General features: G+C 36.8%; 1 protein-coding gene across 2 annotated transcripts; it reads right to left on the reverse strand.

Annotated features, from left to right (window-relative positions):
- Window positions 1-384: 384 nt before the first annotated feature.
- Window positions 385-16,634, reverse strand: LACTB2 (lactamase beta 2). 2 transcript variants are annotated; one of them, XM_066332251.1, is made up of 7 exons: window positions 16,447-16,634; window positions 15,799-15,962; window positions 14,335-14,458; window positions 11,412-11,590; window positions 6,934-7,082; window positions 5,161-5,238; window positions 385-2,585 (listed from the first exon to the last, which is right to left on the reverse strand). In XM_066332251.1, exons 1-7 carry the CDS (start codon window positions 16,566-16,568, stop codon window positions 2,511-2,513), a joined length of 891 nt encoding a protein of 296 aa, XP_066188348.1. In that variant the 5' UTR covers window positions 16,569-16,634; the 3' UTR covers window positions 385-2,510. The 2 variants fall into 2 exon arrangements, with proteins under 2 accessions (XP_066188348.1, XP_066188340.1); XM_066332243.1 differs by having other exon boundaries at window positions 5,157-5,238.
- Window positions 16,635-16,695: the final 61 nt, after the last annotated feature.

Here is a 16,695-nt window from a genome sequence, read left to right on the forward strand (position 1 = left end):
TCAGCAAGGAACAGAATGGAAAACTTCAAAGAGATGACACTTACCATCATCAAATGTCAAGGTAATAAATGTAATAAATGATGTTGCCTCTCAGGACAGCATCTTGAAATTAGCTGGAAACATGGTTTGTGCTTCCTTCTGTCCCCAGCTATTTAGACAGCTCTCCCAGCAACTGGTATTAGCCCTTCTAACCTGTTAAGACAGAAGTAGCTCCTTCCCCTCCTTTTATTTGTAACTTTTAATGCATTCTGCACAGATGAATGTGTTCACATGAGGGATGTGAATGGGCTAATCTCCCTTTTTTTACATACACGGGATACCTTACATTGTCAACTTTTAAAAATAAACATTCCATTTGACATAATCAACTAGGAGCCTTGAGACTTTTTCAAGATGCCATAGCCAAATATCCTTTATTATATGTACATCTTAGTAACAGTGCAATTTCTGCTCTTAATATTCCAAAGACACCATACACAACCATTAATGGCTTGTCTGGTTGAACAGCCTTTTTCCTTGCAGGTTTTTTTTTTTGCATTTGCTGCAGCACAGCATGGAACATAGAGCTTTCTGTTTGTATCCTCTTGCTTTCTTCACCACCTGTAAGTTCCAACAATTCTTTAAGTGCATTCTAAAGCCATTTCCATGTATTTCAAAATTTATAGTAAAACAGAAGAGAAGTGTTAAGTGACATTAGATTTTTTCTTTAGCTCAGAAAGGTAATGAGACATCACCTCTTCATACCAGTATCCTGCTGTCTTAGGCTCTCAGACCTCATGACAGAAAACTGTCATTTCACTAATATTTCTGTTTTCTTGAAGCAAAATTACTCCATTCAGATAATGTGAATTATCTTTTTCAATAAAGCAGTGATAATAACATTTTTATGCCTAACAATGGAAAAGATAACTATAAATTCATGGAATAGCTACAGGAAAACTAATTATTAATGGAAAGAAGTCCATTTGAAAACTAAGCAATTATTCTAAAAAGAATAGAAGAAAAAAAAAAGTTTGTGGGAGGAAGGGATAAAAAGTGTCTGGAGAAATGTAAGTAAATAGAAAATGCAATGGGAAGGAAACCTAGGATACCTGAGAAAGACCTCAAAACGGCACTGCAGAAAAAGTGAAAAGTGAGCATGTGTCATGAAGTGGGCAAATTTCAGATCAATGAAGTTTGCAAGAAGCATCATTTTAGCAGAAAGTAATAATTTCCCTTCTTCAGGGATCTGCCTAGTATTTCTGAATATGATTTCAGTTTTGGGTTGTTATTCCTGTAAGTATTCTTGTGTTGGATTTGTTTCAGCTGATCAGAACAAATACCATCAGCTTTATAAAATAATTATTTTGTCAATTATTATGACATGTCTTAAGTAAGTAAACATATATGCACGTTTCACAAATAAGGGTACAGGATTGAATGGTGAAAGGCTTTCAAGGACATACATTTGTCCTTGCTATTTTCAAATATCTCAGATCTGCTTTTGTTTTTTAAGGCTGAGTAATACTGTAAGAAATGTACATATCACCAAATGTCACACACTTTGAATACACAAAGTAATGCAAATCTTTATGTACTATTCTGCAAGTGTAAGGTTCACAGAGAACTGAAGCTGCAGTTAAAATTAATCTCAAAACATTCTTTTATACATTGTACAGTATCTTACAACCAAACGCAACCTTTTAGTTAAATATTTCTACTTTAAGTGGATTAGCAGCAAATTCACAGACAAGGTTAACTTCGTATGGCGTGTAATACATATCTCAATTTATACAATTTTAAAATCACATTCTTGCAGAATCTTATAAAGAATTTAAGAGTCTGCTCCAACTCTGTGCATTTTTTGACATTCATTAGTTAAAATTAATGAATCCGTTGAATGAATTCCATAGAAATAATGTTTCAACCAAAAAAAAACCCCAAAGCCTGAAATTACTTTCAGTGTTTGTTAAAACCTATTGCACTGAGCAACCAGTGAAGATGAGCACAGTCAGCTGAATTAGAAAAGGAACACAAGGCCCAGTATTTACAACTGTTAGCAAAAATAACTTGTTTTTTTTAGAATGTACAGATAACTTATTAGAAAAATCACTTTTTGAGAAGCACAAGCAGGTGAAACCAGGTTTAGAATAACATATTTTCTGGTTTTTTTACTAGAGATTTCTTTGATATATGTAATTTATTAGGTTTATAATATTCCTTTAAGAAATTACAATATTAAATTTTTAAGACCTTGCTATTTGTCTTCTGCCACCAATGACAAAACTCAGCATTTTATAACAAAGGTAACATTCAATTCTTCACACTCATTCCATTTTATTAACTCAATACTTACCCACCAGGTATTTTTAAAATTCCAGTAACGTAGAATGTGAAAAACATTAGTTAACCTACTATAACATTGCTTTAAAATTGCTACCACCTTTTTTAAAAATAAGTAAAAATTAGTTTTTATTTGACATACAGTCCCAGCTCATTGTTATGATTTTTTCATACAGCAACCGTGCAGATTATATACATTCCTGAGCCATCTTGCCTAACTTATAAATTGTTTTTCCATCTGAAGCTGGGAGTTTCATCACGTACTGTCAAGAAAAAGAAACCAAATTAGTCACAAACCAATACTTAGATTTTATTTATAAACATTACATTATCCCAAACTTAACCTGTATATGCATGTGTATGTCTTCACATGGTATTTTTTATTAAAACTAATGAAATATTTTCCTTCATGCCAGCATTTAGTTTTAATTGAAAAGTTAATGTGAAACATTAACTGTTTCACAATGCAACCTAGCAGTATAAACAGTGATTAATAAAAAGGTTTTAATAATCCTCTAGTTATTGAGTTGGGTACATTAAACTTTCTAGATACTAAGAAATCTGAAGTAGGAGAGTGCTTGTTGCATTTTCTGAAATTTATAACCTTTAGACAGAAAAAACTCTGTGCTGCCAAACTAAGAACAGCCAAATTATTTTTATCTCTTCATCAGCTATGATGTAAACAATGACCAAATTATTTATAGCCAGCCATGGGATAAAGCTTACATGTGTGCATTGTGCCATACTCCTGCTTACAAGACATTATTTTTGTTTTAAGTAAGAAGAGCAACATTTTTGTTTTAAGTAAGAGGCAGTGTTGCTCCCAACTGCAGTTATAAAAGTTATGTACCAACAAAATCACAATCCCCAGCATTAAGTGATTAATTAATGACTGCAGCAGGCAGCATATGGCCATCATTTGCAGTGAGCAACTCACTTGTAAGGTTGTAATATGCCTGTCACATTCATTATTGATACTGACAAGATGTTCCTTTGGAAAAACGTTTTGAGAAAATTAAGCAAGACAGTGTTATGTCTACAGCTCAAGTCTTCCATAATGAGAACAAAACTTGAGATGCTGCAAGGTCTGGGAGTATGTGGAAAGGGCATCAAAGGATATTAAAATCAAAAGAGCAAGTACCATGAGTACACAAGCATTTATATGCTACATGCTCAGAATCAGTCTTCTTTAACAGATGCCCTTAATTTAAACTGAAAAATGGGCAAAGGTCACATGATGTTAAGCATTTACCATAGGTCTGGGCCTAAGCTTGTATTTAAAAATTCAGCAATCCCGAGTGTTCCAGTGAGATTGCTTCTCACCTTCTCCCCGAGTACAAATTCAAGTTTAAAAAACCAAACGAACTTCAAAGGGCACATCTCATGCTTCCAGGAAAGCAAAGATACACATCTAAATCAAAGGCCTCCAACTGGAGTAGAAGACTCCCAATAACTATTCTGACTAGCATCTCCTCTGTTTTTTTAACCTTTCTAATAATTTCAAGGAGTTGATACTTTGTGAAAAGATATATGACTGTATCTGCTCTCTCTTCAAAACTAAAATGTGATTTCTGAGAAAAACTGATTTATTTTTGTTCAGTAAACATGAAAAGGGTTGTTTTGAGAAAACAAACCCTTAAGTCAGTGGCTCGGTCAACCAAATTATTTCCTGGGCATTCAAGATGCAGACTCTCTTGTATGGAAGACTACCTCTAAAGAGAAAGTTAATTTATCCACTACTTGATCTCAACAGAAGATGCTGCTGCTTGAACTACTTTGAGAGTGAAAAGGGATAAACAGTCAACAGCACTTCACGCTTTTAAAGAATCTAGTGGCACAAAACTAGAGAAACGTATAGGTCAATGATGTTGATAACCAAGAACTGAGACGATATTTCAAAGCTGGTGCAGTAAGTACCATGTCGGTAAAGTTTTTATGGCATTTTAAAGTTTTAAGCCCAAAGAGAACATTTTCTGAACTTCAGTAATGACTGCATTCATGTGACTCTAGTCTATTTTCTTTGAATAAAAAGCAGGTTGTTATTATTACAAAAATTCAGTCTCAATTGTTCAGTTAGCACTTAGTAGCCATTCTATCAGTAAGATAAACAGAAGGTCTAAGTTGAAAAAAATACACTAATTTCATGTTGTTGTTCAGGTTGGTAAATGCTAAGGATTACATTAATTCATGTAATTATTTACTTATAAACAGACAGTCCTGAGTGCAGTTATGTATTGTACAGGAAGAAATATTTTCCTCAGCTTTGGCTGAGTAATGTTTCCATATGCACATGCCATTGCAGAAATAGAATACTTCACCTTGTTCACTAAGAGTAAAGGCACAATGTAGAAACAGTAAACTAAATACAGCAGCTCTACTTAGGTACTGTACTAACCAGAAACTGCAAACATTTACAGTGCATGATTTTAACCATCTCTATAGCATATACAAAAATATGCAAAATATTTAGCATGGGCAGAAACTTAAATGTAAACCCATAAAATGCTAAGTACATGCATATTTAGATATGAATTTCAGAAAATACAGGAAGGTATAAATTCTTGCATTAGGAATGTATTCTCTGGTATGTTTTAAATAAAAAATTAAAGGTATATTGCAGTAATCTGAGCTCTAAGAACTCCAATATTTAGTAAAATATTTTCAGGAGTTTGTAAATACTGTACAACCATTTTGTATATTACCTACTTCAATCTGTCTGGTGTACAGCTACTGCTAAAATTTGCATTTTTTTTCCCTAGAAAATAATGCACTAAAATAACATGAGAAATAGTGCATAAAACATCAAAATGAAAATGCCTCTAACCACAACTTACACACTTTTCCTTCTTTTTCCAGCTTCTTCAAGTGGACTAGGAGGTTATGTTCTGCTGCTGGAAGTAAATTTTCAGGGATTTCCTAATGGAAACAAAAAATATGCATTTTGTATTTGTTTAAATATCCGTCAATTATTTTTTCAGTGGAACCCATGCTTTATTATAATAGATTTTTCTCTTCTGAATCAGTCTGGGAACATTCAGTTAGTTATGTAGCAACAGGAAATTAAGATGAGTAAATCAATTTTACACCAGTTAAATGAGTAGTCTAACAACACATTTTTGTTTACTTTGCTTGGTTTTTTTGCATTATCCATTTCTATGATGAAAACTCTGGCTGGCACTAAGAAGACTCCTCTTCTGGGCTTGGTCTGCCCTGGGTTGTCACTGTAGCTGAGTATTTTTAAAGACAAATTTATGATGTATTTCTCCACAGATATCTGTCACTTCTATCCCATGACAAAATTTGCATAGGTTTAAATATCCTGTAGCAATTAGTATCTGCTGATGAGTAAACAATTTAAAAATGTAACAGCTTCAGGAGGAGAAAATATCCGTTACAATTCTTCAATGGTCATTATGTAAAAAGCAGTAACTCCTGTTGCCCAGAAAAGCTGTGGATAGCCCATCCCTAGAAGGATTCAAGGATGGGGCTTTGAGCCAGCCTGGTCTTGTGGAAGGTGTCTCTGCCCATGGCAGGGGGAATGGAAACTGCTGACCTTTAAAGTCCCTTCCAACCCAAACCATTCTATGTATGTCTATGTATGACAATTGCTCAAAATCCCCCTCTCCAGCTCTATCATCCTAAAGGTAAAGCTCTGTTTTTACTTTTTGAAATTTAAAAAAATCCTCCAAATAATATATGTGACAGGAAGTTCAGTAGAAAACTAGTTAAATAAATTGCAAACCTTGAGAATACTTTGAAAGCATATACTTCTTTTTGTTAAACTGTAATAGTACTGAAAAAAGTCTTACATAGGACAAGTGGTTTGTGATTTACAGAAACATGAGAATGGCTCTATACTGAAAACTTGGTTGATCAGGCAGGAGAACTGCAGAAGCTGAACAGCCATAGGTAAATCAACACTGCAAAACAGTCACTGCGATGCTGTCATCATTCTTTTGGAAACTGGGTATCAGTAGACCCATGAAAAATGTGCTCTGAAGCTGGTACAGACCTGTTCACAACCCACAGTCATTGGCAACATCTCCTCCAAAGCAAGTATCTCTACTTGTTAGGAAGGCAACTCCACACCACCGGGAAAAATTGCAGAGGTTACATGAAGGATGATGAAGTAGCAACAAAGTACTGTTACCCCAGTCTAATGAAAGCTATCCAACATGCGAGCTGCAATATCCTTCTCTGTGGAACTGCAGCTCACCTGTAACCTCCTGCACATTGATGAATGAAGAATTTGATGTTTTCAATCATTCTTCAGGAAACTCCAAATACACTTTGGGAAATCCACAACTAACAGTCATGTCGTACTTTTCCCTTTGAACGAAGCACTACAATTTTATTTTTGCTTAGTCTTATGAAACTGTGCCTAAGACCTAATAGTTAACTAAGTTTGTAAGAATCCTGTGGGTCTCATTCCAATTAAGACAATTTAAAGGCACAATCATAAGTGAACTCTGAACAGGCAGAAATATTTTTTATCCCTTTTAAAAAGCCACCATGATTTTCACTCAAAGACCGACATTATTACACACAAGTTTTAAGAACCTAACCTCAATTTTCTTTAGTTTGATCCAAAAACTTTTCAACAACAATTACCTTGTATACCATCTTTACAAGCTCTGAGGATGTATATGATTTCCCAGTATTCTTCTGGAAAACATTTAGAATTTGCTGTTCACGTGCAAGTCGGTGAGAAATGTAGTTTTGGATTCTAGTATTTGCATCACGTACTACTGGGCCATGACCTAAAAATCAAAACACATGTACCAGAGCAATATTACTTACATTTGTAATTAAGTATGCTATTGAATAATTGAAACATTCTTATGTAAACTATAGCAGATTTAAAAGTCATGAGAAAAAGGTTTGAATGTCCATATTACAGCCTGCATCTGCAAAGCATTAAGATGGAAAGGAAGAATTAGGATATTTAAAGTCTGAATGGGGAAAAGGGAATACTTCAGGTGGAATAAGGAAAGCAAGGGAAGACTACTTTAGGCCATTAGAAAAAAAGGAAAGAAGTTCACTGCTGAACAGATTTAAAAGATGAGAGTCAGATTACTGTATTATCTGTTTGCCTGTCTTCCTCTCCCCACAGGATATTCATACTAATGACTTAAACTGATACTGGCCTTTGAACAATAATGGCTGATGCAAAGGACTCAGGTACTACTGTCCTGCTGGGGCAAACACCAAGGTGACATCTTTAATTTTGACAGGTAATTTTCCCAAACAAATCTTCAAAAGCGATTCACACACTGTATTTTATGCCTTTAAAAACACTGTTGTAAGTACGGAAAAAAAAAAAATCAATCGAAAACAAGTAAGTGAGGCAGTTGGAATGTGTCCGGGCAGGAAAAATGGAAGGCACAGGGAAAGTTATATGTGGATCATTTTATGTCCACCTGGTTAATAACCAAAACATATTTTTTCCTGGACTGAGTGTGGCAGATCAAAAATGTTTAACTTACTGATACATCTTTGAATCACATTATGAAAAGGCTTAATAGGTAAAGCACTAACCTTTATGAAAAATCAAACACTGTCTCATGATACATTAAAATGACATAGAAAATATTGTTCAGCCATGAGGCTGCATTCAGAGCTACATGCACAGAAATTTAATTTATTGTGTTACCGACAGAGGAACAGACTTGCAGAAATATTTATCACATGCTTTTTATAGCAAGGTTTCCTATTTCTTTGCCTGTACAGCTCACCTGAAGTAGCAGCAGCAACTTCCAGCTCTGCCCTCTGAGTGTAAACTCTAAGTAATTTATAAAATTAGTAAAAAGAAACTACTGTAGAAAAACCCATAGCTTTCTTATAGAAGTTATTTGGCATCATCAAAATCGGTTTCTTTTGCAGTTCTCTATCTGAAAAAAATCACTGTATTCTTTACTTGTACTTCTGGGTTTACTGACTAAATGGGTTTTTAGTTTTTAAACTTTTAAAATTAAAGCTTATTTTGCTTGAGGACAGACAGCTTATAGAAAAAGAGCAACTGATTTTTCATGTTTTGAACTAAAGTGTCAAAGGAATCTATCCTTCTGTAACTTAAAATATTTACACATATCTCAACTTACACACTTCAGCACATTTGAAATTACTAAGTATACACTGAAACTTACCTTGTTTAAGTAAGTATTATAAATACAAGATATGTAATGTGTAAATATAAAACTATACCGGCATACACATTTATATTTAATGATTTCAAACATATTTAATATGAAGCTGTTTTTCCTTACAAAATGAATTACAAGTATAACAGTATCTCTGCTTTTACCATTTATACACCTGTCACCCTAATTTTTTTCAGCCTTCTGATGTTTACATCTCTGTACTGGAGTTCTCACACATTATAACACAAACAAAGAGATGTTTTGAAAACTGTGCATTCCATTCCCGGAGGAAAGACAAATTAATGAGCATTTAGTTTGACCAGTGGGGTCGGAGAGGTGGCAACCTCATCCTCCAATCGCTGACCAAACTCCAACAACTATATAAGTCAAAATCCCAAATAAACTTCCCTTCTTTTTTGCTCTAACACTGACTGCGTGAGTGTCCTTCTTTTCGTGTCCTCTAGCAACATACACCCAAAACTTAAAAGTTGAAAACACACAGCAAGATGCACAAAGCAGATACTATTATGTTAACAGTCCATTCTCTTGCATTCTCTAATGACAGAAGTCTCACTAAAGAAATCAAAATTAAGGGTTGCACGTGGAATCACAAGGCATTATTAAAACCTGCTCCAACTCTTCCAAGTGATTTAAGTGGCTGAGACTACAAGACCAACGTCAGAACCTGAAATGGAACCCACATTTTGCAAAGTTAAAGGGCCCTCATATCCATTACAGCATCTGATCCGTAGCTGCTGTGTATGCATATAGGTACATTATAATGATCTCAGAAAGCCTGGAACTAAATCCAGATGTGGAACTTTCCCATCCATCATTTTTCAGGGACAGTAACACAGTTATTTATTCATTAATGAATAAATGGGTTAATATCTGAATAAATGTAAAACGTTTCTGAGCATATGAAAGGCTCTCTCAAAATATGACTGTCTTCCCATTAATTCAGTTTTAGTATCAGACAGATTCATATTATTTCCCCAAAACACACTGTGAAATGTGAGATTCTCTTACTTTAAATTACAGCACAAAGGACAGAAATGAAGAAAACAACTGGCTCAATGAAATCTTCCACAGATTACTAATTCCACTACCATTTTTTTCTGTATTACTAAGGAACATCGTTTATTATTACAGGATGGGGAGCACCCTGCTGACTAAAATGCCCTTTTCTTATCCCAAGGATTCTCATCAAATATTGTATGTAATTAGATATGAGTGTAGTGCTCGAGTCATTCCCACATTAAATTAAAAAAGAAACATGGAAAGGGAAGGATTGATAAAATTCACCTACTCTCAGGTAGCCAGCAGTCAGTTTGTTGCAACATTTCATGCAATACTGAGGCTACCACCTGAGTGCTAAAGCATGGGTGGGGGAAAGAGAAACAGTTCAAGAATTATGAAGACCTAAAATTGCACCACAGAGTGCTTGGCTTACATAGAACATACTGGTAAAGCAAACTACTGCTGTAATTATAACCAATGGTATCAACAATTGATTGTTGATCAATCAAATCTGATTGGGCAATAGCACGTTCTGCACAACTGCATGTACATTTTGTGGTGCATGGATGAAAAAAGAAAGTTAGTTCCAAACCATCTCCATACTCAGTTGTCATCACTGAAAATGCACCATCTCAGACTGGCTTTGGAATTGCAAGTCCAGCAGGAACACACTTAAAACAGTAACAAACACTTAGAAATAAAGAGCACAGATGTTCAGCCTTGGTGAATGCGTAATCTAGATACATAACCATTAAGAACAGAGTGAAATACAACAGATGAAATTGATAAACCAAACAGAATTTTGAGGTTTTGGAAGGCAGAAATTCAGTTAGAGGAACAGACTGCATTTTGCATGTATTAAGAAAGAAAACAAGTAAAAACACTTGATCAAGATTCTGGAGGCTAAAAAATTGCTTGTTTTAAGAGCAGTTAAGTCAGTAAATATGACTAAGTCACTATTCAGTCTACAGCAAACTCCAGATCCGTGAAATATCTAAGTATGTTTTTCTTAAACAGCATTTTGATGCCTAGATCTTAAAGGACACATACTTAAAAAAAAGGCTATTTTAAGAGTGAACACAAGAGACTAAGCTAAACAGAGATGGCTAATGGAACAAGGCACATCTGAGAATGTTAATACAGTAGCTTGGAATGACAAGTTGAAGATGAAACAGAAAAAGAAAAAAAACCTGAGATGTAGCTCTGAAAAGGCCAATGAGGAGCTTAAACCTTAGTTACATAATGAATTCTTAAAATGTAGTCCTGCCGAACAGACGTGGTATATAGGAAAAGTAAATGCATTCCCAAGGTTTGGAAGAGAGAGAGGAAAAGAATTAAAGGAAAAGAATTAAAGGAAAGCCATAGGCTGAATGAATAGGCAACTTACGTTTGGCCTCTTGGCTCTTGTTCAAATTTAACCTAAGTCATTAACTAAGATGACCACTTTGCAGTTCTGCAGCTTTCCAAAATGAATTTGTGATTAATCTGTACTGCAAACGACACACAACACTCTCAAAAAACATTACTAGGTTATTCATATTGACAGCGTAGGGGGGGATGAAAAGAACAAAAGAACAACTACTATTTTTTCTTTCAGGAAAACATTCTAGCACAGGGATAGAGTAATATAAGAAAAATAATTTTGCTGTACGATTCCAACAGTGGAAGATTTTGGCCCCTGGAGTCTTTGGGCACAGAAAGACAAGACCCACCCTCAAATGGAGAAATTTCAGAATGCAAAGATACCTATCACGGAAAATTTTCAAGTTTTGCAAACCACCATGACAAAGTCACCTTAGCTTATTGCTTATTAACTTGAATTGTTACATCAGGAATAATATTTGATTATAATAATAGTTCTCAAATTCTTAGAGGAGATATTTAAAAATTACACAGTAAAAGAGAGCAGTTAAAACCAAAACCACTTACCTGGATAAATCAAATCTGGTTTTATTTCTAACAACTTTTTCAAAGTTTTCATGTAATCAGACAGGTCTTCAATTACTGTTGTTCCTTCCCCTAAAATACAGTCACCAGAAAATATAGCATTTTCTTCTTCTAGATGTAAAATCATATGATCATCAGTGTGTCCTGGTGTATATAAAACTCTGTTTAAAGAACAAAAAAACGATATGTTTTTCATACAGCATATACACTTCATTTTTGAAGCCAGAATAAATGATGGTAAAATAATACACTTGCAAAGCAGTCCATAACAAGAACCAGAAAAACTGACAAAAAATGGCTGAAAAGTTGATGTAAACAGGTATCACTTTGCCTAACCCTAATCCATGTTCTTTTACCATGTAGAGAACACCAATCATCTCTAACATGCTTTTACTTACATGATACACCGTAATACAAGTGCATCAAAGGAGCTGACTAGCCATATAGAACTTTTGTTATAGACAGCTTTATCCTGAAGCTTTAAAAAATAAAACTGACATGTTATTTCCAGATTGAAACACTTGAAGTTCTTGACATACACACTGTACTTTGGAAGGAGGGTAAGGATGGTATCTATTCTTTTAGAAATTAACTACAAACTTCTCAACCCAACCCAGATAAAGTTCAATCTCCAAAAATTTATTTTTCCCTGAAAGCCCCATAGCACAGTGGAGCACAGCTGCCAAATACAAAGAACCATGGTCTTTTAGCTGTTCTATGTGCAGGTCATTAATCACCTGCACGGTAAGGATTAAGGATCCACAGCTTGGATGAGCACTGTACTAGCATGCAGCAAAGAGACAGTGGGTATGTATGTGGTATATGGTAACCTGAGCTGCCAAGGAGCTGCACTGGGGTGTCCTTTCACAGCGATTTCTGAAAAGCTGAAGGGCTTTATGCTGAGGTTGACGCAGACTGAAAATAACACAACTCCAACCAGCATCACTGCTGAAATTCATTAGAATCTTATTGTTAATGGCAGATGCACCAAAGCAGTGATCAGGAACTGACAGAGCTGGTGCCAAGTGTGGTGTACAGGGCAAGGCTAAACAGCTCTCAGCCACTTTGATGCAGGGCTGGCAGACCACAAGTGCAGCATCATCTGATGCAATGACTTCCAGCTCCTACTGAATACTGAGCTCAGCAAGAAAGCAGGTGAGCAGAAAGCATTGCCCTGTGGAGGCAACATCAAAATCAAGTTGATGGGCCATAGCTCACCTTTGGGAAATGATATCCTTCAGTTCTTGATGAAATTTTACCAGGAAGCCAAACCACTAACATGAAAAAATAGAAAGAGAATGCTAGACAGTGTGTGGAGAGGTGCTGCCAGTGTGTCTTGCCCCCTCGCTGTGGCACACTTTGAAAACCTGAAGGTTGCTAACTAAAATTTAACATGCAGATACTCCTGTTATGAACTAGTGGTAAGTCTAAGAGTATCCTTAAAGTGGTTACCAAATTAGCCAAGGTGAGAATACCTGCTTTTAATCAAGCATAAAGTCTGCCTGCATTACCTCTGTTACAAGCCACCCACAGGGGCTGTGATGTTTGTTATAAATTCTCTTCAGGATCAATAAGGACTGTGTCTGGGAATTTCCATGCTTTCTGGTATAAACTGGCCCACTATTTGGTCTCAGAAGTGTTGGCTCAGAAGCCCTTCACTTCAAGGGCACATTTCAACAAGCTCCCAATGGTCACAACAAACTTCGCACAGGTGCTGGCTACAAGGCCTGCATTTCTGCAACACCCTTCAACAAGTTCCCAACTCCCACAACAGCACAGCCAGCCTGCCTGAACCCTCCAGGCACCGAGCTGGGGTGGGGGACTGGTAAAGGCGTGAATCTGAAGGCAGAAAAGGAAGCTGGCTCAGGACTGTGCTGTCCCACACCCAGGGGACTCTCCCTGCCAATCACAACTTCCCTGTCACAAGTCAGAACGTCTGAAACAAAACATGCCTGTGCCTGGTGCTCCACAACCCCAAACTTCAAAATGTGCTAATCCTTGACTGACTTGGATTGAATTTAAAAAAATTATTTTCCACTTTCAAATTTCTGTCCAAACATGAGCCACTTCAGGTCTTCAGTATGTAATATAATTCTCCTTTTAGTTATATTTTTACACTAATAAAATAAAATGCTTTTAGACAAAAAAAGCATTTTATTAATTTTAAACATCTCTTTTCCTCTTACATGTTTTTTATTTCCTTCCAATCAACCAAATGACATATTCTACAAGTGAGATATAGTTCCCATCTAAACTGATGAAAACAAGCAAACTTTGTCCTTATAAGAATAATGCTTTGTTAATGAAAGAAGTCTGAAAACAGAATGGTCAGACCTTTTTATTGTGTGTGTGCCTCCATGAGGCACAGTAGCTTTCTGCTTTACACTCATTCAGACTAGCATTATAGGAGTATGCACCATGGAAAGAAGTCCTCCAAAATTGGAAGCCTACAAGAACCTCATAGGTTAAAGGTCTAAAATTTCACATTTTAAGTATTAAATGTCTTAAGTGTCTCCTAGAGAAATATTTTTAAAGTAAAAAGAAAGGCATGCTAAATAACCCAGCCAGACTTTCACAATTTTCATAGTAGCTAATTATGTAAGAGTGATGAGAAAGCATGTAAAGGCCTATTTGATTTTCCTGGAGAAAGTGTTTTTCTAGGGAAATATTGTTAATTTCTCTGTTGAGTCCAAAGACTAAATTCAAAGATTAATTTCTGACAATTCTCATTCATAAAAACAATGTCTTTGTACTAACATACATGATCCTGCTGGATCATGATAGGAAGTCTACATGCAAAAGTGCTGAAGAGATTAGATGTATGGGCTGGCAATCATTAGAAATTAGGATACATGTGCATGTCAGAATTCTGAAAAAACAAGAACTTGCAGACATTCATGGTTACCTGAGTGTGGCTCCCTCTGTCTGTATCATGTCTCCATCTTTAAGATAAGAATATTTATGCCCTCCTTCTATTGTTTCTTCAGAGTGAGGGACACGAGGGAGCTTACTTATGCGATATTCCGAGTCTAATATTTAGGGAAAGCAAAGAAAACAATGTGTGGAATTTGTCACTAACTAAGGTAACTCCACAGACAGGTTACTTTTTGAATAAGTACTATTAATTATCACACAGTAAGAATACAAAATAGAAACAACGAATTTTGTAAAGTAACTTTCTATTTGTAGAGCAACCTTATTCCAGAGCCAAAACCAGTGAACAGTGAAAGCCACTCATTCTGAATGCAGCACTCTGTACCAGCAACAAATTTGAAGTTGGGAAAAATCACAAATTAAACTGATAAAGATCAGTAATTATTATATTTTACAAATGTTCCTTCTTGATTCATGAGCCAATTCCTTCATGAGCCAATTCCCCCAAGTTTTTACAATGTCACTAAGATTTCTGCGCTCATATTTCGCTTTATGATTCACAGAAGCATCACTCAACATTTGCTTAGAATTAGACGAAGACTTTTTGACTTGTAACTTCTCTCAGCTTTTATCATTCTGAACAGTGCAAACAATGCAAGCACCTTGGCTGGAACAGCTACAGATAGCCACCCAGAAAGGCATTTATATGCCTTGCTAGTCTTTATGACCACATTGATAGGCTGGTGAGCCCAAAATCCTCACCAAGACACCAATATATCCATGTCTCCAAGACACTCACTGTTTTCAGTAGGGCCCAGGCTTTGTGGCAGATAAACACCTGGCAACTTTACAAAATTAAGCCTGTGACAAAGCTCGTGACAAAGTCCAACAATGTTAAGAATTACCACATTATCCATACTGCTTATTCTCTTCTCAGATACCAACACAGAAATGTCTCTTGCTGTTTATCAACATGGAATACACATTTTTAGATCAGACTTAACTTGCAGACTGCTCCACTGCTTTCCTCTCCTGCTCTGAGACCTGTGAATTTGTCAGCAAATACTAATGGGCTCCTGTAAGGAATCCCGAAGTTATGCACATTTCTTTTTCAAAATTCAAGCTATTTGTTTTTACCAAAGTGAAAATAACAACACATTTATCATTGCTGTACAAGTAAAACAGAAACAGTATCAAGTTTTTCACACATCTCCTAATAACATGCTGATAGTAATCTAGGTTTTCATTATTCACACATAAAAAGTCACTATGACAGTATGCACAGGTATTAAAGAAAACCTGTAGTACTATACCTATTACATTCAGATTATTCATTGCTCTCAATCTACACACTGCAGCAGAATCATGAAATTGCATGTAGTTTATACAGCAATTCCAGAAAAACAATCCAGTTGATTTGCACAGAAGAATTCAGTTAATGTTTTTCTTGCCATGCATCTAACATTTTCAGCAATATCTGAAATCTCTAGCCTACCACTTGGGATGTTTTTGCAGATATCAGGTATTCCACCAGTATGATCACGATGCCAGTGTGTCACTAATATTTCTTGAATCGCGATGTTGAAATCTGACAGCGCCTGCTTTAAACAGCTGATATATTCAGGAATAGCCGGCTCTCCGGTGTCGATAAGGACTCGTCTACACACGCACCACAAAAAAGGGAGAGAGAAACACACAGAAAATAAAGAGTATTCATATAATAGCCAAGTGATATTAATAAAATAAAACAACAGATAGAAATTTAGAAACAATGGATTTCTCCATATCCAGACGCCACCTTTTGCTTCCTGATATTCCACCTCCGTGGCACAACAATTTAAGAAGCGGGATTAATAAATGCAGGCCACACATTTACAACTCCGCGGCAAGTGGCAGAAGCCTCCAAGGTTTAGTACCGCGGGGGAGCGGCGCGGCCTGGGGCACACGCCCGCTTCCCTCACGGAATTCCCGGCCTCGGCCCAAGGGTGGCCCGGACGAGACTCCACATGCCACCCGTCCAAGCCACTTCCGAGCACCAGCTCCGAAAATTTAAGGCTGTACGGTTTCGTTCCTGTTTTTAACGCTGACTAAGGGATTTGGGAAGAGGCCGGCGGCAGCGCACGGTCCCGGGCGGGGTCGGTACCTGTGCCCGGTGCCCACCAGGTAGGTGTTGGTGCCCTGCAGGGTCATGGGCCCCGGGTTGCAGCCCAGCACCCGCACCACCCGCGACGACAGCCGCTCGATGCGCGGCAGCAGCGACACCATCTCCACAGCGAATTCCTGCAGAGCCGGCCCCGCTCCCCTCACGACGCCACGGCACGGGCGGCGGAAGGCCCGATGCCGCGCTCCGCCCCGGGGGCGGCCGCTTCCGACCGTCGGCGCCCGGGAGCGC

The sequence above is a fragment of the Sylvia atricapilla genome, chromosome 1 (genome assembly GCF_009819655.1).
Source record: "Sylvia atricapilla isolate bSylAtr1 chromosome 1, bSylAtr1.pri, whole genome shotgun sequence".
Taxonomy (NCBI): Eukaryota; Metazoa; Chordata; class Aves; order Passeriformes; family Sylviidae; genus Sylvia; species Sylvia atricapilla.